Genomic DNA, 26,199 nt, shown 5'->3' on the forward strand with positions numbered 1-26,199 from the left:
GGAGGCGGGAAACTCGTTTGGGCTGTATATAAGCAGTTAAGCGTGGTTTTTTTTGTATCAGTGTCACCCTCCAATGACTCTGCCTGATCGGGCGACAGCAAGAGCGAACACAAAGCGCACCGTGACCAGAGATCCGTGCTGGTGCGTGGTGTGGACTTGATCGGCAGTGACCTGGAGGGGAAACCCCAGCCCCTGCAGCTGCCAGACAAGGACAGAGACCCATGCTGCCGCCACCTCACAGAGCGCTGTCCGTCCGTTGTGGTGCTGAACCGCAGGACTCGACCCTTCAACCGGTGACGTAGAGCTGAGACTTATTCAAGAAACACAAGACTCAAGCTAAAAAAACAACAACATTAGGCTGTATATATATGAATTTGAAGCAAGTTAAAAACAAAGAAGAACCAGAAAACTCAGAGAAGAAGTTGCTGGACATTCCCCCTGCCCTCGGCGTCAATCCGGCGGTCTGAGCACAGCAGCGCGAACCCAGCGGAGCCTACGTAGATGCGGAGAGTGAACAGAGGCTTTCGATCAGTGAGGTACGCTCGACGTCTTTTACGCAGGGAAATTGGGGAAAGAGATTTGGTAGATTGCTCTTCTAAAAGGCTCTACATGCAGCTGCAAAAATGGGCTGTATCAGCTCCAAAGCGCCAGTTGGTAAGAGTTGTTTTAATCTGCTCTCATAAAAGCACGCTGGAGGAAGCCTGACATTTTTCGCATTGTTTTGCTGCAGCCTTTCGCGGGTGCAGGGGCTGGCTATGAGTGAGTTTGGGTGCTTGAAGTGCACAGCATGCTGTGTCCGAGATATGAGACATATGATAGCAGTGCTGAGTCATATGCATATGAATGAGGATCCTAATAATAAGCCGTTAAAGATTACTGGAATCTAAACAATATCATATTAGATGTTAAATGGTGTGCGTGAAGGGGTGCATTTTAGCGGGGTGGTAGTGGGGAATAGCTTGAGGGGCTGGTGTCTGCACCCTAAACATCGCGATGCTACGAGAGTTGCAAGAAGCTTTTTGGTGAGCACGCAAGTCAGAGGCAGAGAAGACAGAGGTGCTCTTGACACCATTGAGGGATGCGCTACTAAACGGCGTGTTATATTTGTGACGAGAAGACTCATCCGGACACGATGGTTCTGACCGCGCTGACCCAGTTTAGTTGCAAGGTAGGACACCTTTTTGCTCGTATCCTTACGCATGCGACCGAACAAAATCTTCAGGTTTATTACTCGTTATTTCAAAGAATTTCGACACAACCGCTTCTTGGTGTTAACGTAAAATAACTAGATTAGTTTGCAGTCGCATACATGTGCAAATTTAAACGGGCTTCATTACCATCAGTGTTTAGAGGCGCACACACATGCAGCAAGATATCATTTGCTTGTTGCCAAGAAACAAGCTCCCTGTTGCCACTGCATCTAGGCTACTTGTTCTCATGGTTGTTTACACCTTTGCTGTACGTGTCTCCCATCCATTCCGCTGGCGGCTACATGTCGCCAAGGGCCCCGTACTCTATGTGCTACCCCGACCTCTGACGCGTGTCTCCCCCAGATATATTTATTCGATTGGGTCTCCTCTGTATAGCCTTCATAAATCAAACCTTCTCCACATCCATCCATCCATCTGTCCATTTCTCTCGCACACACACACACACACACACACACACACACACACACACACACACACACACACACACACACACACACACACACACACACACACACACACACACACACACACAGACGTGGTCGCTTATTTCTTCTGGTGATGGTAATGATATATGCAACCTTTCAAACTGTGATTTATCCGTCATATCCATGCTTACAGTTCCTCTCTTCGCCTCTAATTGGTTATGTAATTTGTCGCTTCAGTCACTTGACGATTATAGCGCATTGTCCCTGTCTTCTTGTCGCGGAGTGCGTAAGGACATGCCCTGTCCCATAAACCCCACATAAAGCCACCGTATGTGCACGTATCAACAGTGTGATATACAGTAGGCCAATAGCAGCCACCTGTTTGACTCTCATATTTAGCCTGTATGTGTGACATCACACTGCTGCTGGTCTTGACCTAATTGTGTTGATTCGCTCGTAAGTCTCTCAGAGAGCCCGAAGACATGAGAGAGTGAGAGCGATGCACGGCCGAAGTCTCTCTATCTGCAGTTTCCACGACAACGGGAACTACAGAGAGAAAATGTGTGTGTGTGTGTGTGTGTGTGTGTGTGTGTGTGTGAAATAAATAAATAAATAGAAATAAAATGAAGACTGCAATCTAATTTGCTTTGAGGGAGGAGGACACACTTTTGGCGCTGCAGCTCCGTTTTAGAAAGATCAGGGGAAGGAGATTAATTAAGATAAAAAGGCAGAACAAATGAACAAATTAGCCACAGATGGATGGATCAGATTCAAGAGAGCCGCCACAAGTTTCAATAAAAAGACTAACCTCAGTTTTATCAAGATCATTATGATTAGCCTATGTGTCTCCGTGTTTCATCCAAAATGCAACTCAGTCCCATCAATTTATTCCATTACATGTGCTCATTTCCATTCCGTTTAGATCTATAGCCCACAGTCATGTCCCTTGAATTGCATCCTTGGTCTAGCTCAGGGTCATTGCTACAAAGCTGTGGCTACAATGACTTACCGGACTTGTGCATTGCAGATGTGAAAGCAAAATATTTCTGTTGAAGTGTGAGCAATGCCACTGTCATTTATCTAGGCTTCTGCGTGTCGCAGTAAAGGGCAATAAACCTGCCCAACAAACTCATCGACGGAGAGGAGGAGGCTGTGGCGATCCATGCGAAATGTGAACATTTTCTGACAATCAGTTCCTGACGTGTCACCATGAAATCCCTCTGGGTGTTACAGGCTGCACTGCCTACATCCACCGGGCTCAAATGTCTGTCAAATTCTGGACATCAATCTCGTGCTATACAAAACACGTGCACATCTTTCACTCCTCTTAACAATACTTTCATTGACCAAGGTGGCCTAGATTCAACGATACAATACACACCAGGCATCTGATCTCATCACACCCAATTAAACGGCACATATTGAATTCTGCTGGTGGGCAACTTGAGCTCGGCACGCTGAACGGCAGGTCTTTGACCCGGTGGATGAGTGATTGGTCTTGATATTGGACTCACTATTTGAGATGGGTGCTGGCGACTAATCGAGCGAGTCCTTCTTTTCACAGACAGTAACTAGAAACGCCTCCCTGCAGTGGAGGGCTGGAAAGAGGAGCCAGGCACTGACATTTCGAGGCCCACCTCTTAATCTCGTTTTGCAAATCTGATTTGAAGAGTGGCAAGCACGCACAGGATTGCATGTGTGTGTGTGCGTGTGTGTGTGTGTGTGTGTGTGTGAGAGAGAGGGAGCTTCAGTATGTGGCGGATGGGAGCTGTCCAGGTACTGAAATGTTCTGCTGCACGCTGCAGGAGGCCCAGGAGCGCGTTTATAAGCACCTTTGGTCCATGATGGTCCACGAGTCTGTCAGGTCATGACGAGGGCAGCTGATAGAAAGGTTAAAGTCATGTAGTCAACGAAACAGTCCTGTATCTGTAGGCAGTTATGTGACGTTTGCAGCCAGGAGGTTGCTTAGTGACATTTGCGCTCCATCCATGTAGCGCTGCTTTTGGTCTCGTAGCTTGCCTCTGTTTGGTTGTGTTGATGACGTGGCCTGTTCACGTCAGATAATGTGCACATCAAGGAGATAAAAATTGCATAATGCCATCACAGGCATGTTCCATATTCTGTGCTTTTCATGTGTTATACTGCTTCTCTCCCTCCGACAAAGCATAACCGACTTCATAAAATATCAAACAGGTTTGGGCTGCTGCCAGGGCCTTACCTGCATGACATGGCATGGCTTTAAAGTGCATGGAAGTATAGGCCTCTGTGCCCAAACCCCCATGTTATCTCACTACAAGTGCAGTAGCCTAGTCTCAATAGAGTACGTACAATACGTACAATAAAGGGTTCTATGAATGATAAGCCTAACTTAGACTTGTACCAAACATAATAAAAAGAAGGGTGTTCCAGAACTACAATACAATGATTATAAATACTTTCTGAAAGTGCATGGTAAAAGCCTAAAGACGCCCTAAAATACACCTATACATCTTGATGGTGGTGTAAAAAGAAATTTAAAATGTAATTTTTGAACAACATTCCATTTCAATATTTTGAGTTCTTTATTCAGAACAATTTGATTTTTCAAAACAGACAGTTCTTTGAGTCTTTTTGCTTCACAGCTGCCTTTACACACCCTCTTTTTTGTAGCAGAGCCGAGGTATCTTTTAACAAGCCTTTTAGAAATTGGCTGGTGGGCGTAGATTTACTTGGGGGGATTACCTATTTTTTATAGGCCTATTTGATATAGATGTTTGAATATGGTTTTCTTTGGGGGGAAACTGCAGTGAGATACGGCAACATTACATTCCCTTACAAGGTCATCGTCCCTCATAGTGGCTGCGCTGGGGTCACCGTGGAGGCATGGGTGGGTTGGCATGGTGACTGCAACTTTGGCCATAAAGCAACACGTAAGGATTAGCTTAATCCTTGAAACTCATAGTTAGTAATTATTGCTCCAGTAATAAAACAAATATTATGATAAATAACATTTTATTGCCACGTTAAAGTGCAAGCGTTGTTGTCATATTATTAGTTTTATTTGTTCATTTTGGAGTGAGAATATGGTGCGGGGAGACTATGAGTTTTGCGATTGTTGATTTGATATAATCTTTACGTGGCTCTCTTCCTCCTGACAGTGGCCATTGACGGTTCGTTGCGCGTGGACTGGAGCGCGGCCGGCTCCCTGTCTGACCTCGCGCTTTTGGGGAGCACGCGGACCTGCTTGGCGCGCAGACTGATTCTGACAGCACCTTTGAGCGCACTGGACTTCAGCGAGGTGCCCTTAACATTTTTTTTTTTGGTAATATCCTAGCGTATACCCTAGCTAATGTAGCTGCACTGACACCTCGTGCAATGTCTTAACGGCTTACATCACTTCGTAGAGTCTGAAAACTATTTTTGTTTTAAAAGTCGTAGCCTATAGTCATTTCTGACAATAAAAGGGTTAATGGAGAATGCTGACACAACTTCATCTACTTGGTGCTTGAAGGAAAATAGTCCAAAAGAGCCAGAACTCCAGCAACACTTGTATCTTAAGAACAACTTTATTGTTTTTAAATAAACAATAATGTTTCTTTATAGGCTACCTGTCAGGTGTTGCTGTTGTGACCCTTCATTGTACAGTAAGGGACAAAAGGACAGTACCTAAATTAAATTACACAATTGTTGTTATTATTGTGTTAAATAATTAGTGTTGCAATTTCAGTCATAATATCATACCATCAGATAACTGATAAAAAATGCCTTTTTAATGTACCTAAATGTTTAAATGAGCCTGCAGTATTGTTTTTCCAACTGTATAAGAAAACTCAATTCCAATCTCTGTAGACATTTGTATTGATTGTTACACAGATTACTGGATGTTCTGTGTAGATCACCTTACATGATTTGAGCCAAGCTACTATCAACCTTGTGTATTATAACCTAGTTAGGCGCCGGCCAGATATACCTAATCAAAGATGACAGTCTCTCAGTAGTTCGCCACATGAAACAGAAATGTATTTTCTTAACCCCTCCTGGTTTGATAATTACCTTATTAATGTGTGTGTTTCAACCCTGAGTTCTTTCTCCATTTTATTCTTCATTAATGTTAACCAGTTGGTTTATCTTTTTTTTTGGAAGCCATTCAGTGTAATTAACAATTAATTTTTAATTTGGGATTTTAAATGGAATCTCAGTGTCACTGAGTGTAATGCTTCTTGCCTTCGAACAAAACATAACAGTCTCTATTTATGAGATTACTACTGAACGGCTAGACTGATTGCACTGTGATGCATGGCTAGATCAACTCTGAAATGCTGCATTTGTAACGTTCATTTGACTTTAAAAGCTTAAAGAAAGACATTTTCCTTTCTGATCCAGTTAATTGTGGGGTTTCATATGACAAAGGCAGATGGACTGACAGGATACTCTGCTCCTGAGATGTGTAGCAATGAAGTAGATAAGATATTAGGTAAGAAAATAAGGGGTTTTGAAGATCTACAAGGACCATCATAATCTAAGAAACCTGCAAAATCGGTTCTGCTGCAGTACATGCCATTTGTTGCTATACAGTTAAGAGTTTGAGTCTAGAAATTCTGGACCTGAAGAGCAGAAGCAATTGAGATGCTTGCAATTGTCTCAGAGATGATGATGAAGATGATAATAAGGATGATGAATCCACCTTGCCTCTTTTATCCATCAGTGCGCACCATCTGGATGTGAATGTGATGTGTTGCTGTGAGCCAGCCAGGTGATTATTAGCAGTGCCTAAGTGATCCATTATGAAATGCAGCCTCTCACTATTCACTGTTATACTGCTACAGGCCTGTTATTGAATACTGGGCACTATGAGAGAGAGGTTGGCTGGATTGCTGATCTGATCAAATCTCTAATGCTTTACATTTCAGATTTGAGTTGTTTGTCAAAGTAGTATTGGAGCAGCAATTGTACATTTGGTAAAGTTATCAGACCTGTTGGTCATAAAATAAATTAAAATTTTCAAATAAATATCTGGCATTTTTTCTGCTTCATATTTAAAGCTGCCAAAGAGATTCAGTTAATTTATGATGTTGGAAATGCGTCATCTCTGACGCCGTGTTAGCTATGGCGTCACTAAGCAACAATGTCTACACTGAATGAAAGCAGGAAGGCACGTGCAAGAGTTATTAATTTGGCTGTTGTGGCAGCTGGTTGGTGTTCTGAGTGTGTAACATCATCAGTAATTCAGGCGGGCAGGCATACCGCGAGGAATTGCCATAGAGTTGCCATAGAAATGTTCCCCATTGTGGAAAAGTTGAGACATAGAGAGAGAGAGAGAGAAAAAAGGAGAAAGGTATGCACAGAAACATGGCATGTCGAAGGAAGAGATGGATGTTCAGCTTATTTTCCACCGGGGAAGCAGATATCACGGCATTATGTTCCACTGAAACAATTCACGGCTTGCCTTCTCATATAATTTGGTATAATGACTTCCATGTATGCCTGTATATGTGTGCGACACAAGAATGTGCTACTGAACAAATAGCAACCCAAGCAACAGGCAAAATGCGTCTGCACCATTGTTTTTCGCAGTTGACGTTTGATGAATAAGATAAGGGCTTTGACTCAATCAGCCAGGACAAAGGTACAAAAGAGATTTCTGCTGTGATGTCATTTTAATTACCTTAAAAAACAGAGCAATAAATACAAATGCGTCTTAGCCCCTTCGGAAACCTGTGTCGTGGTGTGACAGCTGTACAATAACGAAAAGGGTTTGCTTGAGCACTAACATTTGTTTTTCAGGCTTACTGAACAGCCATGTTGGGTTATTAAATTTGACTTTACAATTTAATTTTAATATTTTTAAATCCTTGAAGAGTGCTTTTTTGTGTGTGGGAATACACTAGTCAGGTCAGTTTTATGTCACACACTCTCAGCCTGCGTTCTGCCTGCTCTTAGCTCCTAACATACTGTACGTGTTGTGTCGAAGAATCTGTTGTGTTTCTCTCTGCGCTGTCTCCAGGCCGCATTATTCAGCCCTCACTGACTCACAGAGACAACAGTTAACCAATGATTTCAAAGATAAAAGTGAACCTGAGCAGCATCATGACAGCCTCTCTGTCTGTGTTCACAAGACCATGAAGATTCATGACTGCTTGACATGATGCGTGTGTGTGTTTGTACTGCTATTCTTATGAGGGCTAAATATCTTTAGACACAAGTCTTTCCTAAGTATGCTGCATGTTGTTGGAGTGTGCAATGATGGAAAAGTTGTGGCACAGAGGTCTAATTGAAGCGCTCGCTCTGTTCTGAGTGCTGCTCATGTCCTCCTCCGTGTTCGCTCTGCTGTATAGTAGGGCAGTGGGGGAGCAGGAGAGGGGAGCTGGGAGCGAGCGGTGCTGTTAAGTGGAGCTGTGTGTCAAGGTGATGCTCAAGCTTACAGATGGACCCTGTTTTTAAAAATTCATACTGATATATTTGAATGTAATACTTCAATTTGGCCATTTTGTGCCTCTAAATGGCAAGTTGTCTTTCTAAACTTTATTCTTGTCAGGGCAGAAATGTCTCTAGCATTAAAAAATAGTAATGAAATCAAGTTTAGGCTCATTAGAGTGGGAAAGAAAAGACGTTTTTGAGTTCCCTGAAGATGTATAAAATCCTCCTACACCATACTGAAATGATTTCGCTGGGCAACTATTTGAAAACAAATAAAACATTCAGCTGTGGGTGGACAACATTTATTGTCTGACATCTGATTTTAATTAAAGACCAACACAATATATCTTTCTAACCCTCCTCGAGAGTGTATGTCACATCTCCTCCAGATTATCCTCCCTCTGATCTGTGAGCTGCTCTGCGGCACAAGAGGATTATCACGCCTGGCGGCAGCCTCTGATACCATCACAAGCTGGGGATTCCCCTTCGCTCTTGCTCTTGCTCTTGCTCTTGCTCTTGCTCTTGCTCTTGCTCTTCTGACAGATAATTATGTTGTTGTTTGGTTGTTACTCGGTTGGTATTTTGTTGCTATTAAGTGGAATTGACAGGAAAAGGTCAGGGTGATGCTTCTGGGATGATCTAACTCGTGCTGTCCTGTTTTCTAATTCACTGCAAATCAGATGTGGTCAGTATTGAATGGTGAATCATTAATGAAAGGAAGGAAAAAAGGAAGATCTAAGTTCAAAATGACTCAACAATTCAAATTATTATTATGTTTACTACTGTGGGTCACTTGTTAGCTAGTGATGTTGCTCAGTGTTGTGTCTCTTAATGAAAGCAGGTAAAACTAGTATGTCAGAGACCTGTGGTCAGTCATGGGACTGGACACAATCTGTATCTGTTGAGATATGTCATGATAGTTGTCTGCCTAAAACCGTCATCAAATTGCTCAGTCAGCCAAGTGTGTTGACCCATATTAAGTAACAACATGGTGGCGTCAGCTCAACATGTGGCCTTTGCTGTTGACGTGCCCATTTTCCACGTGAGTACAGGTAGGGCTATAAAAAGAGTTAGCAGACAAAGACTCTTGTCAACACCTGATACACCCTTTGTGGTTTGACTTCACAGAGCAGACAGATTTGATGGTGGACAGACTGGGGGGGGGTCCATCTTTTGTCTACTGTATGGTTCTGTTAACTCACTACTTGGGAAATTACCTCCCTAGCTGTCTGCACACAGAGCTTTATCAGTTTCCTTTCAAGAAGTTGTCCTATACAATAACTTGCATATTTGCAGTTGATCAGAAATCTCCTAACAGCCACACCTGGAACCACTGGAGAGGTACACTTGTGTATTGACTATGTGCAGACAAGGTGCAAATAATCTAGAACCAGTTATATTTCTTTTTATGCCTTCTTGTCTGCAGCCATAGATGCAGCAACATACTCTTTAGTTGTTGAGTTAGTTGAGAAGAGTCTGCTCAGTTACCCTAACAAGCTATTAGTATGCTCATTAGCCAAACCACTTTAGTTAACACGTGGCTGCAACTAAACACCTGTATCCTTGGCTTGTAGTTTTTTCAACTTTGGTTTCTACTCTTCTATGTGAATTAAAGCAACACTAGAGAACTTTACCCGCTTCGGTCCCCCTACAGGTTGGAAGCAGAATTGTCCATTACATTACATTATGCAAGATTAGCGGATCTGTAGTTCGAATTAACTGGACAATGTAATGTAATGGACAATTCTGCTTCCAACCTGTAGGGGGACAGAAGCGGGAAAAGTTCCCTTTTTTTGCTTTAAAGGTCCCATGACATGGTGCTCTTTGGATGCTTTTATATAGGCCTCAGTGGTCCCCTAATACTGTATCTGAAGTCTCTTTCCCAAAATTCAGCCTTGGTGCAGAATTACAGCCACTAGAGCCAGTCCCACAATGAGCTTTCCTTAGTATGTGCCATTTCTGTGTCTGTAGCTATTGAGGAGGAGAGAGGGGGGGCAAGGTGGAGGGTGGGGGTGTGGCCTTGACCAACTGCCACTTTGCTCGTTTGAAAGCCATGATGTCTCTCTCTCATGGGTGGGCCAAATTCTCTGGGCGGGCAAAGCAGGGAAAGGGGAGGTAAGATTCCAGATTGGCCCATCTGAGCTTTCATTTTCTTTCATGCTCTCAAAGGCAGAGCAGGATACCCAGGGCTCGGGTTACACCTATCGCCATTTCTAGCCACTGGGGGACCATAGGCAGGCTGGGGGAACGCATATTAATGTTAAAAAAACTCATAAAGTGAAATTTTCATGCCTTTAATATGCAAAGCAGATATGTTTCATTAGACAGCAACAATTAGCTGAACAGATGTCATAATTATTTGTAACTTTGTAACAACATTTTGGGATGTAACAGCATTTTGGGACGTCAAACTAGTTGTTGTCTCCGCTGGTTGCTGGGCAACAAGACTCCAGGAAGTCACTGCGCCCAGCCAAGACAAAGCCACAACTTGTCGTTTGTACCCTTTTTTGAAATGATCACAAACTGTTAACATCGCATTACATGGTGGTGGCACGGAATGTGTGAAAATTCCGTGTGGCCACCACGGAAAACAATGCCAATGTAAAGTCAATGAGAAGATGACGTAGCATTAGGAGCGACTACGGTAGTGAGTGGGTGGTGGATGGGTCAAACACAGGACTTTCACCCAGGAAACCGGGGATCATGTCCCACGTGTCACGTTTCCTAAACCCAACCGTAACCATCCGTTCTTCTTTTCCTAAACCCAACCGTCCCGTTGTCCCACGTCCTGTTAGTGTTTTCCTAAACCCAACCATCCCGTTCTTCTTTACCTAAACCCAACCGTCCCGTTGTTGTCCCGCGTGCCATGCAAACGTAATCCCACCCACGACCTTTTCCTTAACTTAAGGGGCCGTGTTCATTTCACGGAATTCTTCCGTGGGCCCATCACGGAATTTTCGGCAATCCGTGTTCATTTCATGGAATTCTTCCGAGGGCTCATCCCCGAATTTTTTGCTATTCCGAGAAACTGACACAGATTTTGAGTTAAGGGGCCGTGTTCATTTCACGGAATTCTGTGAGATCAGGTTGATTCAGATGCTGGCTCACATTCATGCTGAGCTGAGCTACTGCACCAGTTTTCCCCCTGAGTCATACTTTTTTCTTGTCGTTTCAGGTGAATGTTGATGACACCATTGAAATGTTACCAAAATCAAGAAGAGCTCTCACCATTCAAGAGATTGCTGCATTAGCGCGATCTTCCCTACATGGTGAGTGCAACATTTAACATAAAAGTTCTAATGCAAGCTAATATTCAAGCATAGGTATTTGTATGTTCTGTAAAAGCATTCAGGCACATACTAAAATGTGTAATCATCACAAAAGTTATGCTGTAGCATAACCCCAAGCTTTTTCATTGCAGGTATTTCACAGGTAGTGAAGGACCATGTGACAAAGCCTACAGCCATGGCTCAGGGCAGAGTGGCCCACTTGATAGAGTGGAAAGGCTGGTGTAAGCCTATGGACACTCCTGCAGCCCTGGAATCCGACTTCAACTCTTATTCTGACCTTACTGAGGGAGAGCAGGAGGCACGCTTCGCTGCAGGTAAGACTTCTGTTGACTTGTTTATTACATAAATACAGGAGAAACACCCTGCTTAGCTATACTCAAAGTTTAAGCTGACAGAGGGTTTTTGAATGTGCACAGATCAGTTTAGAACAAATACACTGAAGATGTGACTCACACACACACTGTAGGATTAGGCTTAGGGTTAAGCAAGAGAGTTTATGAAATAACGATAAAAGGTCACAAAAGAGATCCCAATTAAATGAAAAACCATCATAACAAAAAGGTAAACACATGTAAATGCAATAGTAATTTGCAGACTTTTGCTTCAAACAACCTAGTTTTTTCAACAATATACTTTTCACAAAACTGTAATTTTTACCCCATTTTAACATGCTGTTAACATGCACTTTGGGAATCTTATCTGGATATGAAAATGTTAATGCAAGGTATTAATGCCCATAGACTGCATTGCAATTTGAATACTATTGGATCAGTGAGACCACATCTGGTGGTTGTTTGTTTCACACTGTGATCAGATCTCAGCAAGGTGTGAATTATGAAGAATTTATTGAAGGATAGCCCCTTGAGATGATCTGGACAGCGTTGCCTCATTTAACAGGGCACTCCAGTGTTTCTAGTATTGAGTTCCAGGGGGGGCCCACAAGAGACAGATTAAAAAAGAATGGTAGAGGAGTCCTGGCCATGTCTCTCTCAAAGTTTACTGTCTGTGTCTTCACTGTCACTATCTCGTCAAGGCAAAAACTAAAACATCGATTAAAAATGACTAAAATTGAAGCAACAGAGGCCAACACATCCTGACTTTTAGTCCCTAGTATTGCTCACGCTCCAAAAACACTGGATCCTATACTACCCATCATGCAACTCCATGGCATCTTTCAAACACTGCATCAACCATTTGTAACTGCTTTCTGTTCATCAAATCCGTTGTCTTCAAACTCAAACTCAGATAACCCTGATGACATCACAATGACATATCATGGTTATTTTCTCATATCCACCCAACAAGTTGAAAGGTCACCTCTGCATCTGTCGAAAACAGAAACTGTATAATAGTAATGGACAAACCGTCCGGGCCTGAAAAGTGAAGCCAATGCCTAAGTGCCTTAAACCTGCATTCTATCTAATTTCCAGCAGGGGGCGACTCCCCCAGTTGCAAAAAGAACTTTTCTATAGAAGTCCATGAGAAAATGACCCTACTTCTCACTTGATTTATTACCTCAATAAACATTTATATAATGAGTTTATGGCCTCAATTGCTACTTTCAAGTCTTCTTCAATACAGCATGATGTTCATTTTGTAAATTATGGTCCCATTTATTTTAAAATTGACGATAAAGCAGGGGATGCTATAGGGCGTGGCTACACGCCGTCAGGACAGGCTTAGCAATACTAACCATCTGATCAGAGAACCATAATAAGAAGATTACTTTTTAATTCCAGATGTGTAAATTCAAAGGCCCATGATCAGATGTCATAATCCAGATACAGATTTCAGATACAGATTGCATGTTAATGACAGGTGTAAATGGGATGTTGGATTCTTTAGCTGCTGTATGCAGCCACGTTCATTGCCCTTAACTTTTCTCCTCCACACATACATATGGTTTGTTCCTCTCGGAGTGCCGCTCACTCACAGCTCATCTGTCTGCTATCTTTTACTCACTCACCTCATCTTTTACTTCTACTTACTTCTTTCAGTCACTCCTGCCCCCTCTATTCAATACCCCCTTCATCCTATTCGCATTGTCCCATTTTTGTATGTTGATCTCTGCCCTCTCTCTTCATCTCCTCTTTTTCTCTGTCTTTTTACCTTGTCCCTCCTGCCTGGTCTTCTTCCATTCTCTCGCTCACTCCCTGCAATGCAGACTCTCAAGGTTAATTTGCACAGTCAGGTTTTGCTCCTGGCTAGTGCCACCATGACTGAGCGATTTTCCTTTGTGCCTCCTCTGTTCTCATTTATTTTTTTCCTCTTTTATATCTTACTATTGACATGACTTCTCTTCTCTTCTCATGCACCCATCTTTGTGATCCATCATCATAATGAAGGATCCATTTCAGTATTCTTTGGTTAGGAAAGTGGTTTCCTGTGCAACTGTAATGATGATGCAAACAAGATGATTTATAAAGGCAGGCAAAATAGTTCTTCAAACTTTTAAAATCAATCATCATCATTCATTAAATAGTCTTTACTGTAACAGCTCTTTAGATGATTTTTTTTTTAATTTTATATTTTGTTTTTAACCTGGCCATTACATTAAGTTTATTAAGCCTTGCTTCATTGTACACAGCACATAAACAGGGTCTAATCCTTAGCAAGAATTTCTGATGCTCTGCACACCATTTTCTTTTATTTACAATTACACTGTAAGTTGACTAGTAGTCAAGAGTTGGGGAGACATTTCTATATGTTATACTTCTCCTTGTTTCTTCAGCTTACATCATCGTGCATCCATTCCATCAGGGAGCCAGTTGTGCTGACTCCTTTTATTTTTGTCAACTCTCTCCTTGTAGCCTGCTGATGGTGTTGCTGTTGGTGACTGGACAGTGCGTGAATGTCAGGGAGCACATTAGTACAGTGAGCGTGTGAATGTGCGAATGTGTGAAGTGAGTGTTTGGCCTATACGGCCTCTCATAGTTCGGTGTGTATTGTCTGTATGCAAGCTACTTACAGTGGTACACGCAATGGTGTGTTTGTGTACTGTAGGAGGCACCCTGAGACTTGAAAATGCATGTGGGGTTATCCTTTTGATGGACTGACTGACACACACACACACACACACACACACACACACATTATTTGAAGGTAATCCTTCAGTGTCTCTCTGTAGTGCATGAAACTGGCTGCCAGCCTTGGCTGACACAGAGAGGCTTATGTCACTGTGCGTATGTGTGTGTGTGTGTGTGTGTGTGTGCGTGTGTGTGTTGTGTGTGAATGAAAGAGACAGAAAGTGTGAGAACATGTGTGAGTATGTGTGTATTAAGCTGTTTTCTCATTTGAACTCCAGACAATGTCCAATGAATCAGGTGCAGACATTGTCTGAAGAATTTGTCTGACGATTTCGGCATTGACCCTTACCGACAGAAGTTCCCGAATCTCGTCATCTCTCCAGTTAGACATATTCATTGGTGTAAATCACCCTTTTTCTTCACCCTCGGATGTTTATTTTCCAACGAATTAATGAGCCTTATGATAGAAACGTCATCAACATGCCCACTCGCTTGCTGTAAATTCTCCGGAAAATGAATGGCTCCATTCACACATGGGCTCAATCGGACATTCCACAAACTTTGTACTAGGTAGCTGGCCAGGTAAATCCATTTAATGTCCAATCCAACTGATTCCAGTATTTACATTCTCATACACAGCTCCTAATGGTAATGTCTAGATAAGTTCAGGTTTGCAGTGTATGTGTGAAAGGGGCTAAAAAGTGGCCAATGGCATATTCCAGTTTCTGGTGCACTGTAGTGTAGCAGAGGTATATGTGGCCTGACCAAGTCCTACTTACCAGGTTTTCAATATTTCAGCAGCAAAGGGGTCTTTTGGAAAATCTAAAGTGGAAAATTGGCATTAGTAATTGAAAAAAATGTCTTTGCTAGAAGTGATATAGCCCAATCTAACAATGCATCAGGTTGAATACATATGTTATATTTACCCACAGGAGTTACTGTTGCCTTCTAACCTACTGAATATTTATAAGTGTAAAACTGCTAAACACTCCACCTACAGCCTGTTACAGTATATCCAAACTGTATCACTGTGTGTTCAGACAACTTCAGATAATAGTGATGAAGTCTTGGTCGTAGTAGAAACATAAATGTCTGAATTTAAATGTTGTTTAGCTTGTATTTTGCCATGAAATAATATTGCTAAAATATTCTTATGGTTTGCATTAAACTAAGTAACCTCCTACATTGCTGGGTATTATGTCTTTGTCATACAGACTGAGGAACACAGGTGTAGTTGTGTGTGTGCTTATCTGTTGGTGTACATTATCTCTTTATCCCCATTTCTTGTATGGTATGTGGGTCAGTGACATAAAAAAGTATGCATACAGGTGAAAACTTTCTTTATTCTTTCTTCTTAAGTTAAAGGAATTAGAAAAGTCTTTCAAAAGAGAGCTACAGAACAGCCTGCACGACTGCAATTGCTGGAGGACGTGCCAGTGTTTGTGAGGAGAGTTGAGAACCCAGCTACAGTGGAAGATGAATGAGAGTATTGATCTTTCTCCATGGGAGACAATGCATGAATACTGAGCATTGACCAGAGAGACAGACAGACATAAAGATAATGAAGAGAGAGATTCAGAGAGATAGAAATCAAAATGAGAAGTGATGGGCAAGACTGAAATGCACTGTGAAAGAAAATGGAATGGTAGGAATGAGGAGAGTCAGGTGAGTCGAAGGAGAGAGCGGATGAACAGGGAAGAATACAAAACAGATGGATCGTGTGGAAGTGGACAAGTCTGAGCACAGAGATAAAGAGGAAAAAACGAAAAACAATCTATGATTGGCTAGCTCCTGATGATGATTGGAGGTGATTGGTCACTTGGACCTTGTCGCACTTTGGCACAAGCTGAGTCACCTCAGCCACACGCACGCACGCACGCACGCACGCACGCACGCACGCACGCACGCACGCACGCACTCACGCACGCACGCACGCACGCACGCACGCACGCACGCACGCACGCACGCACACACACACACATTGATGTCCTCTCTGTGGCCTGATAGTGGGGGGAAATAACCACTACAGGAATACAGCCTCCGTTAAAATCAGCTTTTTCTAACATTCAAAATTATGTTTTTACATGAATATAATGTTTATAGGATTATACTACAATATAAATTTATTTCATGCTACAAAAAGCAGATGACGTGCTTTTACATAAATATGCAGTCAGGAAGATAAACCTGGTAAATAAAGTGTATCTACACAAACACTTCACAGCAGCTTACTTTAGGTTTTGAAATACACCTGTACTGTACTGTACTGTACTGCAGTTCATCCAATAAATGCAATACAAGCATGTAGTGCTTTTTCTTTTTACTCTGTATCATTTAACTATGTGGTCATTTTTTAAGCTGTACTTAGTAGATGTGTTGTATCAGACTGCATTATACCGAGAGGTGCATTTAATATTCTGCTCCCATGTAATTGAGGTGGACAAAACAAGAAAGACCTCCCACACACACACACACACACACACACACACACACACACACACACACACACACACACACACACACACACACACACACACACACACACACACACACACACAGAATATGCAGAATTTTGCAGAATATGAAGAAAAATAGTTCAGGATGTTAATTACAGTTATATCAATAGAGAACAAAATCAAATGTAAAGACAAAGACTTAATTAATGAATGAAACTAAACTAACTTCTGTGAAAAGACAATCTAATAGTAGCAGAGGGGTGGGTATGATGTTAATCTGTTGCACTGATGAAATTATTGCTGTGGAAATGCACATTGTGCTAAATTTAACACGTGAGCCATTATGATACAGGTGATTCCACCCTACTCATCAATACAATAATCATCATATCAACACCGATTATTTTACTTGGCATTCCCAGTGACATACAGATTTTGTCTGTGCCTTAAGCTTCTAACTTACTGTCTCCTCTGCACTGTTAGGAATGCAACCTGCATGCCAACTTATAGATATTTTAAACTATTTGTTCTATATTCTATGCTGTTATTATTCATGTATATTGTATCCTTTTACTTCATGTATATTCTGTATGTGTGATGTGTGTCTGATATTTTTGCTGCTGCAACACTGGAATTTCCCATTTTTTTGGGATCAATAAAAATCTATCTATCTATCTATCTATCTATCTATCTATCTATCTATCTATCTATCTATCTGCATAACAAGCATCAAACACTCAGTCAGTGGTGGAAGTTGTTGAAGTGATGAAGTCTTGGTCGTAGTAGAAACATAAATGTCTGAATTTAAATGTTGTTTAGCTTGTATTTTGCCATGAAATAATATTGCTAAAATATTGTTATGGTTTGCATTAAACTAAGTAACCTCCTACATTGCTGGGTATTATTTCTTTGTCATACAGACAGAGGAACACAGGTGTAGTTTTGTGTGTGCTTATCTGTTGATGTACATTATCTCTTTATCCCTATTTCTTGTGTGGTATGTGGGTCAGTGACATAAAAAAGTATGCATACAGGTGTCAGTGGTGGAAGAAGTATTCAGATCCCTAACCTAAGTAAAAGTACTAAAACCACACTGTAAAAATACTCTGTTACAAGCAACAATCCTGCATTAAAAAAATTAAAAAGTTACTTAAGTAAAAGTATGTAAGTATCATCAGGAAAATGTGCTAAAAGTATTAAAAGTAAAAGTACTCAATGCAGAAAAATCCTCACATTTTAGAAGCTGTAAACGATCAAAACAGTCCTGTGTTTAAAATGCTAATCATTTTAGTTGGACTTGTAGGCCGTTGTATTGTTGGTTGTTGTTATAAAAACTACATGTTTTGTTCTGCATGCTTGCATGAAAGGTGCTATATGAATAAAAAAAGTTAAAAAAAATTTGGTGTAAAAACATCTTAATTTGTAAAGTAACTAGTAACTAAAGCTGTCAGATCAATGTAGTGGAGTAGAAGTAGAAAGGGGCATGAAAAGAAAAGACTCAAGTAAAGTACAAGTACCTTAAATTTGTACTTAAGTAAATTTGTACTTAAGTACAGTACTTCAGTACATGTACTTAGTTACATTCCACCACTGCACTCAGTAAAAGCCATATAAAGTGCACCAGCCAAATGACCACTGAAGAACATTGAGTGTAATGGGAATGCTGTCTCTGTCCAGTCCAATACTACGAGTGCACTTTGTTCTTCACACAGGCCTGCCAATCAAAAACAGTTACATGACATGGAGACACAATGGACTGCTACCTCCCTGTTACCATGCCAACCATGTATTTGCGTGTGCACATGTGAAACTTATGTGTGTATGTGTGTGCGCAGGTGTGGCAGAGCAGTTTGCCATAGCCGAGGCTAAGCTGAGGGCCTGGTCCTCTGTGGACGGCGACGAATCTAACGATGACTCATATGACGAGGACTTTCTGCCATCCAACGAGCCCACCACACAGAGCACAGGTATACACACACACACACACACACACACACACACACACACACACACACACACACACACACACACACACACACACACACACACTGTACCTCTACACCACAATTTGGTAAATCACATTAATTTGCTTCATCTGGTACCCCTCCTCCTAATAACCCATCACACAGCCTCTTTCTCATCCATCTCTCTCTCTTTCTCTCTCTCTCTCTCTCTCTCTCTCTCTCTCTCTCTCTCTCTGTAGCTCTCATTGTCCCAGTGCCCTAGTTTACATCCTCTCCCAACATCTTTTTGTTCCTTGGAGCAATTTGATATCCCTCCTGCAACTTTAATATAATTTCCTTTGCTGCAGAGACAGTGTCACAGTGTGTGAGGATGGTGTGTGAGCGGGTTATAAATACACAGAGTGTATTTGACCATGGGTGTGTGTGTTTACCAGAGCTTTCATCTTGATTATACTGAATCATCAATAACCTGTACTGTCTGCAGCTAATAACATTCAGCTCAGTGTTGCTTCTCTATCTTCATATATCCATTTGTGGCTTCTTACCTTCTGGCAAAGCCCATTTAGTAAATGGAGTTTCACTCGTACCTGCCTGTATGTGATATTACAGTAATCGACTCTACATGGAAACAGTGCTGTAGTACTTTTCTGAGGGCACATTAGCTTTGTTTGTTTTTCTTAGCCCCACTGTAATCAAACTGTTTATTTTTTCACATATAAAGTGATATGTTTGACATTTTCCCACATACTGTTCTCATAATTTTCCACTGCTGGTATTTTTCACACCCTTGTAATGTAGTGAATGATATTTTTTCCATTCTTCTCATTGACATATTTCTTTGAAACACATTCGACTGTGGACTATGGTAATAACTACTGTATACTCAGGTATTTTTGTGGTATCTAATACATGCTACCTTAATTTGTGTATTGGTTGCTTTTTAAAATCAATATATTGATATTATTCTTTCAGACATTTCTTTTTGCAGTGGAAACAGAAAGAAATCAAACTTTATTTTTTTACATAAATAACTGGCTTTTGGTTGAAAAAAACAGAGCAAACTTATTATTCTTACAAGGTACCCTGTGGAGCTTATATTACATTCAGTGTACATTCAGCAAAACACATGGTGTATACCTTTGAGGCCAAACAGCGTGTTTTCTTTTACATTGTTTACATTTGTGTATGTTAAGTAGCAGGATTCTTTTTCGTTGGTGCATTCCTGTTTCTTCTTTTAAGGTCCTTGCACACTGAGTCTGAAATTTTCGGATGTTAAAAAAGAAATACGACCTCACGTTGTGTCAATCATGTTTACACACTGCCTCCGAAAATTTCATCCGTCATAAATAAATTCCGTACGGGTTCAAGCAAGCATTTTGATGTATTCTGACAAGGAGAAGGTATGAGCCTATCCAGAAATGCAGCACAGAAAGACGCTGGCAGAATGCAATGTCTACTGTCAACAGGTCAGATGGTAATACTCAGAAGGATGATGATGATGATGAGGAGGAGAAGATGAGAGAATGCGGACATACACAGACAGAAAAAGGAGAGCAACAGTGTAGTGATGGAGAGGGCAACTCTCTCTAGAGATGACAGAGAGAGAGGTAATTGTCAACGGAGAGAAGCAAGGGATGAAATGAAGGAGAAGGAGAGAGAGGCAGAGTGACAGCAGCGTCACATTTTGTATTGTTTTGCGAAATGTTTCGCAACAGATAAATGAATAATCATTGGACTCAGTGTGCAAGGTTTCTATGCGTGACACATTTTTTGGATGACAGATATGAAAAAAAACGAAAATGTCGGACTCAGTGTGCGAGGACTTTGACTGGGGCCAACTATTAATCTGTGGAAGAGCATAAAAACTATTGGAAGGCACACGCGTTAGTGAAGCATGAGATACAAACTTAAATGAAGACCTGCTGATCAAAACATTGCTCTGTAGTGCTGCTAGTGATCAAAAACTCCACAGGGTATCTTGAAATAAGTAAAAATGTAAATAATGACTAGAAAGAGTTTTTTTTCCAATGCAGGCTAAGGACCAACATCTCATCTCATATTCTCTTATCATTGTTCTTCAGGACTTCATTCTCACAGTCTATATCATTCCTTCTAGATGTGTTATCATATCCGCCATACTTGAAGGACCTGATCCACAGCCAGCTTTGCCAACACCTCGGCCTGCGAGGGCCCTGTTGCGAGGGTGGAGGAGGCGGAGAGGGAGGTGGCAGCGGAGAGCCCTCCCCCACGGTAGGCTCCCCGGACACCTTGTGCTCCAGCCTCTGCAGCCTGGACGAGCACCACCCCCTTCTGCGTGACCTGGGCGGCCACCGTGGCACCCACTCCTACAGCAATGCCGCCGAGCTCGCGGCCAAGATCCTGTCGGCGCTGCAGGGAGGGGAGGAGCTGCTGCTGGCCCGACTTCAGAGGGCAGGGCAGAGCGGGCGCGGTGGGGGGGACAGCGGCTTCCATAGCCTTGGCGGGGGAGGGCGGGGCATCAGGCCCTGCGGGGGTCAGGACTCTCCTTGCTACTCCAGATCTTACTCTGAGACGTACCTGTCACCCGGCGAGGATGACGACACCCCCTGCAAGGACTATGAGAGCACTGTGTGCCAGGCAGACGGCAGCGGTGTGGAGTACCCACCTGACTACGACCCACACAGGAGGGTCTCTGATGTGGCCTCCTCTGGGGTTGTGTCTCTTGATGAGGAGGATGAAGAGGAGGAAGAGAGGGCAGGAGAGCCAAACAACCAATGACTTCTCTCATCTCACCTCAGTGTTTAATCCCTCCAAGCTCTTTGGAGGGTTTTCTCTTTTGCAACAACTTCCCCTCTCCTCCATGGCGTCTCTGAACCTCTGTGCATGCTGTTTTTTTCCCTCTCTGACTGAAGCATAAATCATCCGTCTTTGCCTTACTTGCAGCATTTCAAATCCTCCTTACCACCTCGTGACTGCTTTGTCCCCATTCGATGTATCAACTTTTATTTTCTTTGAAGGCGTCCAAACAATCTTTTTTATCATTGTAAAACAGGAGTGCTGGATGTGAAGTGATGTACTCGTGGAAGTGACGCACACAGTTTCCGGCTCTGTCCCTACCTGCGTAGCGACTGTAAAAACTGACGCCACCATCAAGCAGACAGACTGACATGACTGAGTCCAAAACTCTGACTTATCTTTGCATGTGTTTTGCAAGTGCTGAAATCGATGGGCTGACCTGGCCCTGAGCGCGGTTTGCAATCTCAGCTGTTCTGTATAACCCCCTCCCACCTCCCCAGCATCTCCCATGGGAGGGAGGGTTGGCACCGATCCTGGGACCTGCCCTTACCTCCCTGTCCTCCCACCCTCTCCCCTCCTTTGCAAGACACAAAATAGCATCCTTTTGGGCATGGCTTGCTGAGTATGCCAAACTATTTAACCCTGTCACTACCAATTATGAGCATATGCTGGAATGTCTTCAAAGTGACAGGAGATAGTATGTATTTTAAAATTACAAAGTTTAAAAAAGAAAAAGAGAAATGATATGCTTTTATTGTACTAGTTTTCTATCACTCAAACATGTTGTTGTTCATAGTTCCAAACATCATTATGATGGACATCTGCCATAATGATCAACTATAGCTACTGGATATTTTTGTGGTCCTGTGGATTCCTGCATGGGTCTTCCATGCAGGAATCCACACAAGATCCTACCGAGAACTTTGGTTGTCTTAAAAAAAAATACACAGCAGCAGCAGAAGCAGCAGCAGAAGCAGCAGCGACGACAACAAACGCTGACAGAATGTTTCTGAAGTGACCATTTGGCGATAGTTGTTGGGCAGAAAATGGCACAGGTGGAAAAGAGTTTTTTTCTGTGAAGAGATGAGTTGCATTGGAGATTTTCTATATTTTTGTATGCGTCGTCTTGCTTTGATCTCTTTGCCTATATGGCGTGCCAGTGTATGTGTTTTTTTGCACGAAGCTAATGTGGCTGTAGATACAATACAAATGTGAAAAAAGTTTTTATTTTATTTTATTATTACTGTAAAAGAGGATACTGTGATATGGTTTGTTTTGGCATCTGTCATGATCCTCAAAAAGAGCCTGTTGTTTTCTTTTCAAACATGTTTAACTGCTCTTCTTTCTTTCCTCTAATACTGACTCCTGCAAAGCTTTGCCTTTTATTCTATACTTTCTCTTCTTATTTATGATATTTGCAAAATGGCATGTTTATGTGCGCATGCAGAAACCTCCTGCATCTCCATGGTGATATGAGGAGCTCTGTTGAGGTTCTCCCAGAGGGACTGGCATTCACACAACTCAGGAAATCCCATTGGACCAGAGCATCAATGCATCCTACCCGCACGCACAACGCTACTTCTCTCTCATCCTCAGTGTGTGTGCTTGTGTGTGTGCATTTGTGTGTGTTTGTGTAGAAAAAGCCTGGTGTGCGTAGTTATTTTCTACAAATAATTAAAGCACATTCAGTCCCCACATCCTTCTTTAATGTTGTTTGACTGTTTAGAAAAGCCTCAACGTGAGAGTCTGTATGTTTGACGTTTTGTGCAAATGTGTGTGTTTGTGTGTGTGTGTGGCTGTATTGTATGATGTCAGTAAGCTCCTTAAGCTTGCACTGTATATCCATTCCGAAACCCCTCCAATGTAGTGATTCCCTTTAAAACAGTGTTTGGTGTAGCTGAGCTCTCATTGGAGGTTGAATTTTTACTGATGCTGGAGATAAAAAAAAAAGCATACAGTAGATACATCTGAAAATTGTTTTGAAAATACAGACTGGATGACATTGCTAACTTAACTAAAAACTACATAAAAAGGAGGAGTCCCAGTCAGGATAATTACATAACAACTCAGGGGGAACCATTGAAGCTGTGCCTTTCATTCCTCACCTTTGACCTCCCAAGTTGTTCCATCATCATCATCATCATCATCATCATCATCATCATCATCATCATCATCATAACATCTTCCCTGCTGTCACTCCAGCCATAGCTTGGCTTCCTTTCTCTTCTCCCTTTTTTAAAATAAGTGCAGAGTAAAACCCTTCTCAAATCTGATCAACAGAGGCACCAAATATCCTGTTGCACTGACTGTGTGTATTCACATATACAGCGGGCCGGTTTACGTCATTGTCCTTTTGGTTGACATTAAAAGCCGGCCGATGCTGGCGAGGCGAGGTTGTGCTTTTGTCCTGGCGCGGTGACGAGAGCGTGCTATTGTTCTCCGCCCTCCCCCATCCTCTATTTATCAGCTTGCTCTGTCCACCACGGTGCATTTGCTCTGTCTGTCTTTCTGAGTGTCCTCCACCCTCTCCCCGAGCAGTGTGTGTGAACAGTGTGTGTGTGTGTGTGAGATGGTATGTGTGTGTGCAACTGTGTGTGTGTGAGAGAGAAGACGGGCACCTTGGTGTGATGCGTTTTTCATTCACCCAGCTATCTTGTTGTCTCTCTCACATCGACATGCATGTGTTTTTAAATGTCTGAGGACCATGACCACATTCCTTCATCCAGTCTTGACCTTTACCCTAACCCCATCCTAAACCTAATCTGAACCCTAAATCCAAATCCTAATCCCTTCGTCGAAGTGGCACATTTCTTCATCTTTCTATCCTTGTGAGAACATTTTGTCCTGATAAGAATAGAAATATTAGAGTACCCGCTGACATACACACACAGACAGCCTGATGAATGTCTCCCCTCTCCATCCTTCTGTCACTGTCCTGTCTTTTCCTTTCCCCCTTTGTCTCAGTCCTTTCCTCTTTGCCTCCACCCTTCCCTCCTCTTGTTCTTTCCCTCCCACCTTCCATCTATCCCCACAGGGGGCTCATTACGTAACCAAGAGGACATCTGAGTGCTACCTTTGCCGACAGGCAATTAGCCTGCGATTATAAAACCGCCTGATGAACAGGAGATGCGTATCGCTCTCCTGTCTGTCTTTTTATTTCACCCTTGAGTCTTTTTCCCCTTCACTCCATCTGCACCCTCCGTTCCCTTTCTCTCCACCTACTCCTCACCACCACATCTTTTGAGGATAGCTGTCCCAGAAAAACTCCTAGCGGTTTGTGGAAAGCAATGGGTGATCAAGGGAAGTGTTCCTCGCTCTCTGTTCGGAAGCGATTCATATTTCATAGCGCAATAACAGAAGAGCACCCAGCTGTCCTTAATTGAGACAGATGTCTTTAGGGTGACACATGTTTCTTTCTGTGCGAGTGTGTGTGTGTGTGTCTCTGGGCAGTGTAGTTTGTTGCTTCAGGCAAGCACTGACATTGGATACTTATCAGAGAGAAGTGCTCCAGAATATCTCTCTGTGAGTGTGTGTGTGTGTGATAGTGGTAGGAGAACCCAGCGCTATAAAAAGACATCAAAACAAGCATCTGTCGGACAGTGTAAAGGCAGGAGGGCGTATGAATATTCCGTTCAGCCCCTGTCACCCTATAGCCTACTTACCATCTAAGAACAAAGCTGAAGGGCCTGGGGACCGCTCTCACCACACCACTGGGCCCCATCGGTGAATATTAGGACAAAACTTGTGAACACAACTAGGACTGTGAAAACTGCTGTAGGACCTGAGTTTAGATCATCTTCACAGAGAGAGATGGTCTGTGTTTAACCCACATTAGCCTCCACCGTCTTAATTAAAACGTCCCACAATCCTCGGGGGTGTTTGGGCACACACACACACACACACACACACACACACACACACACACACACACACACACACACACACACACACACACACACACATAATGAAATGAGGCTTATGAGAGTTCAGAGAGCAAAGCCATACAACTCACCCAGCAGAGACAAAGACACTATGAACTAACAGAGTAGAAATATAGATGACCCAAAATGAATGTACTGTCCCATCCACATCCTAAGTCGGTTGCATATCAGCATCAGTCAAACACACACACTCAACCTTCTCTTCCCTCTGAAATCTCAATCCTGTTTTCCTTTTTTTTCTACTTTCTAATACTTTTCTTCCTGTTTTAGCTGAATGTAATTATTTGAATAGTGTCACCTTGGATTTGAACAATGAATCTTTGTTTGCTGCATCTGATATTATTTTGAGTTATTAAAATATTGTTATTGTTCTTTGCAAAAAATACAAATCTGGTGTGATGTGATTATTTCTTATGTCATACAAGGTTACAAGGTTCATGTATTTGTCATTTTACAACAGAGTTGCACAATTTAATATAAGTTGTAGCTCCTACACACACATAGAACACATATATAAATATTTAAATTAGAATAGCATAAAATGAAATACAATTAAACAATATATACAGATAGATGGGAGGAGGAAGTGGAGAGCTCCATTAATGTAGTGTTTTATGGTTATGATTATATAATGAACTATCACCTCTTTCAACACCATTTACGACTGGACATTCACTGTGGTACACACACCATAAAGCCTGCTGCAATTAGCTCC

At 42.2% G+C, this 26,199-nt stretch overlaps 1 protein-coding gene across 6 annotated transcripts; it reads left to right on the forward strand.

The window, feature by feature from the left end:
* zgc:165508 (uncharacterized protein LOC100101652 homolog) lies at positions 1 to 25,869 on the forward strand. Of its 6 annotated transcripts, none has more exons than XM_036001476.1 (6): positions 2 to 536; positions 4,774 to 4,913; positions 11,208 to 11,301; positions 11,454 to 11,636; positions 18,640 to 18,771; positions 20,885 to 25,869. In XM_036001476.1, exons 3-6 carry the CDS (start codon positions 11,232 to 11,234, stop codon positions 21,523 to 21,525), a joined length of 1,026 nt encoding a protein of 341 aa, XP_035857369.1. In that variant the 5' UTR covers positions 2 to 536; positions 4,774 to 4,913; positions 11,208 to 11,231; the 3' UTR covers positions 21,526 to 25,869. The 6 variants fall into 6 exon arrangements, with proteins under 6 accessions (XP_035857367.1, XP_035857369.1, XP_031139474.2 ...); XM_036001473.1 differs by lacking the exon at positions 2 to 536 and adding an exon at positions 554 to 654; XM_036001477.1 differs by lacking the exon at positions 2 to 536 and adding an exon at positions 982 to 1,168.
* The last annotated feature ends 330 nt before the right edge of the window (positions 25,870 to 26,199 follow it).

This window comes from Sander lucioperca, chromosome 5 (assembly GCF_008315115.2).
Source record: "Sander lucioperca isolate FBNREF2018 chromosome 5, SLUC_FBN_1.2, whole genome shotgun sequence".
NCBI lineage: Eukaryota > Metazoa > Chordata > Actinopteri > Perciformes > Percidae > Sander > Sander lucioperca.

Coding starts and splice junctions, on each gene's coding strand:
- zgc:165508 (XM_036001473.1), top strand. CDS start 624: ATGGGCTGTATCAGCTCCAAAGCGCCAGTTG. Junction 11,302..11,453: donor AGCGCGATCTTCCCTACATG/GTGAGTGCAACA, acceptor TTTTCATTGCAG/GTATTTCACAGGTAGTGAAG. Junction 18,772..20,884: donor GCCCACCACACAGAGCACAG/GTATACACACAC, acceptor CATTCCTTCTAG/ATGTGTTATCATATCCGCCA.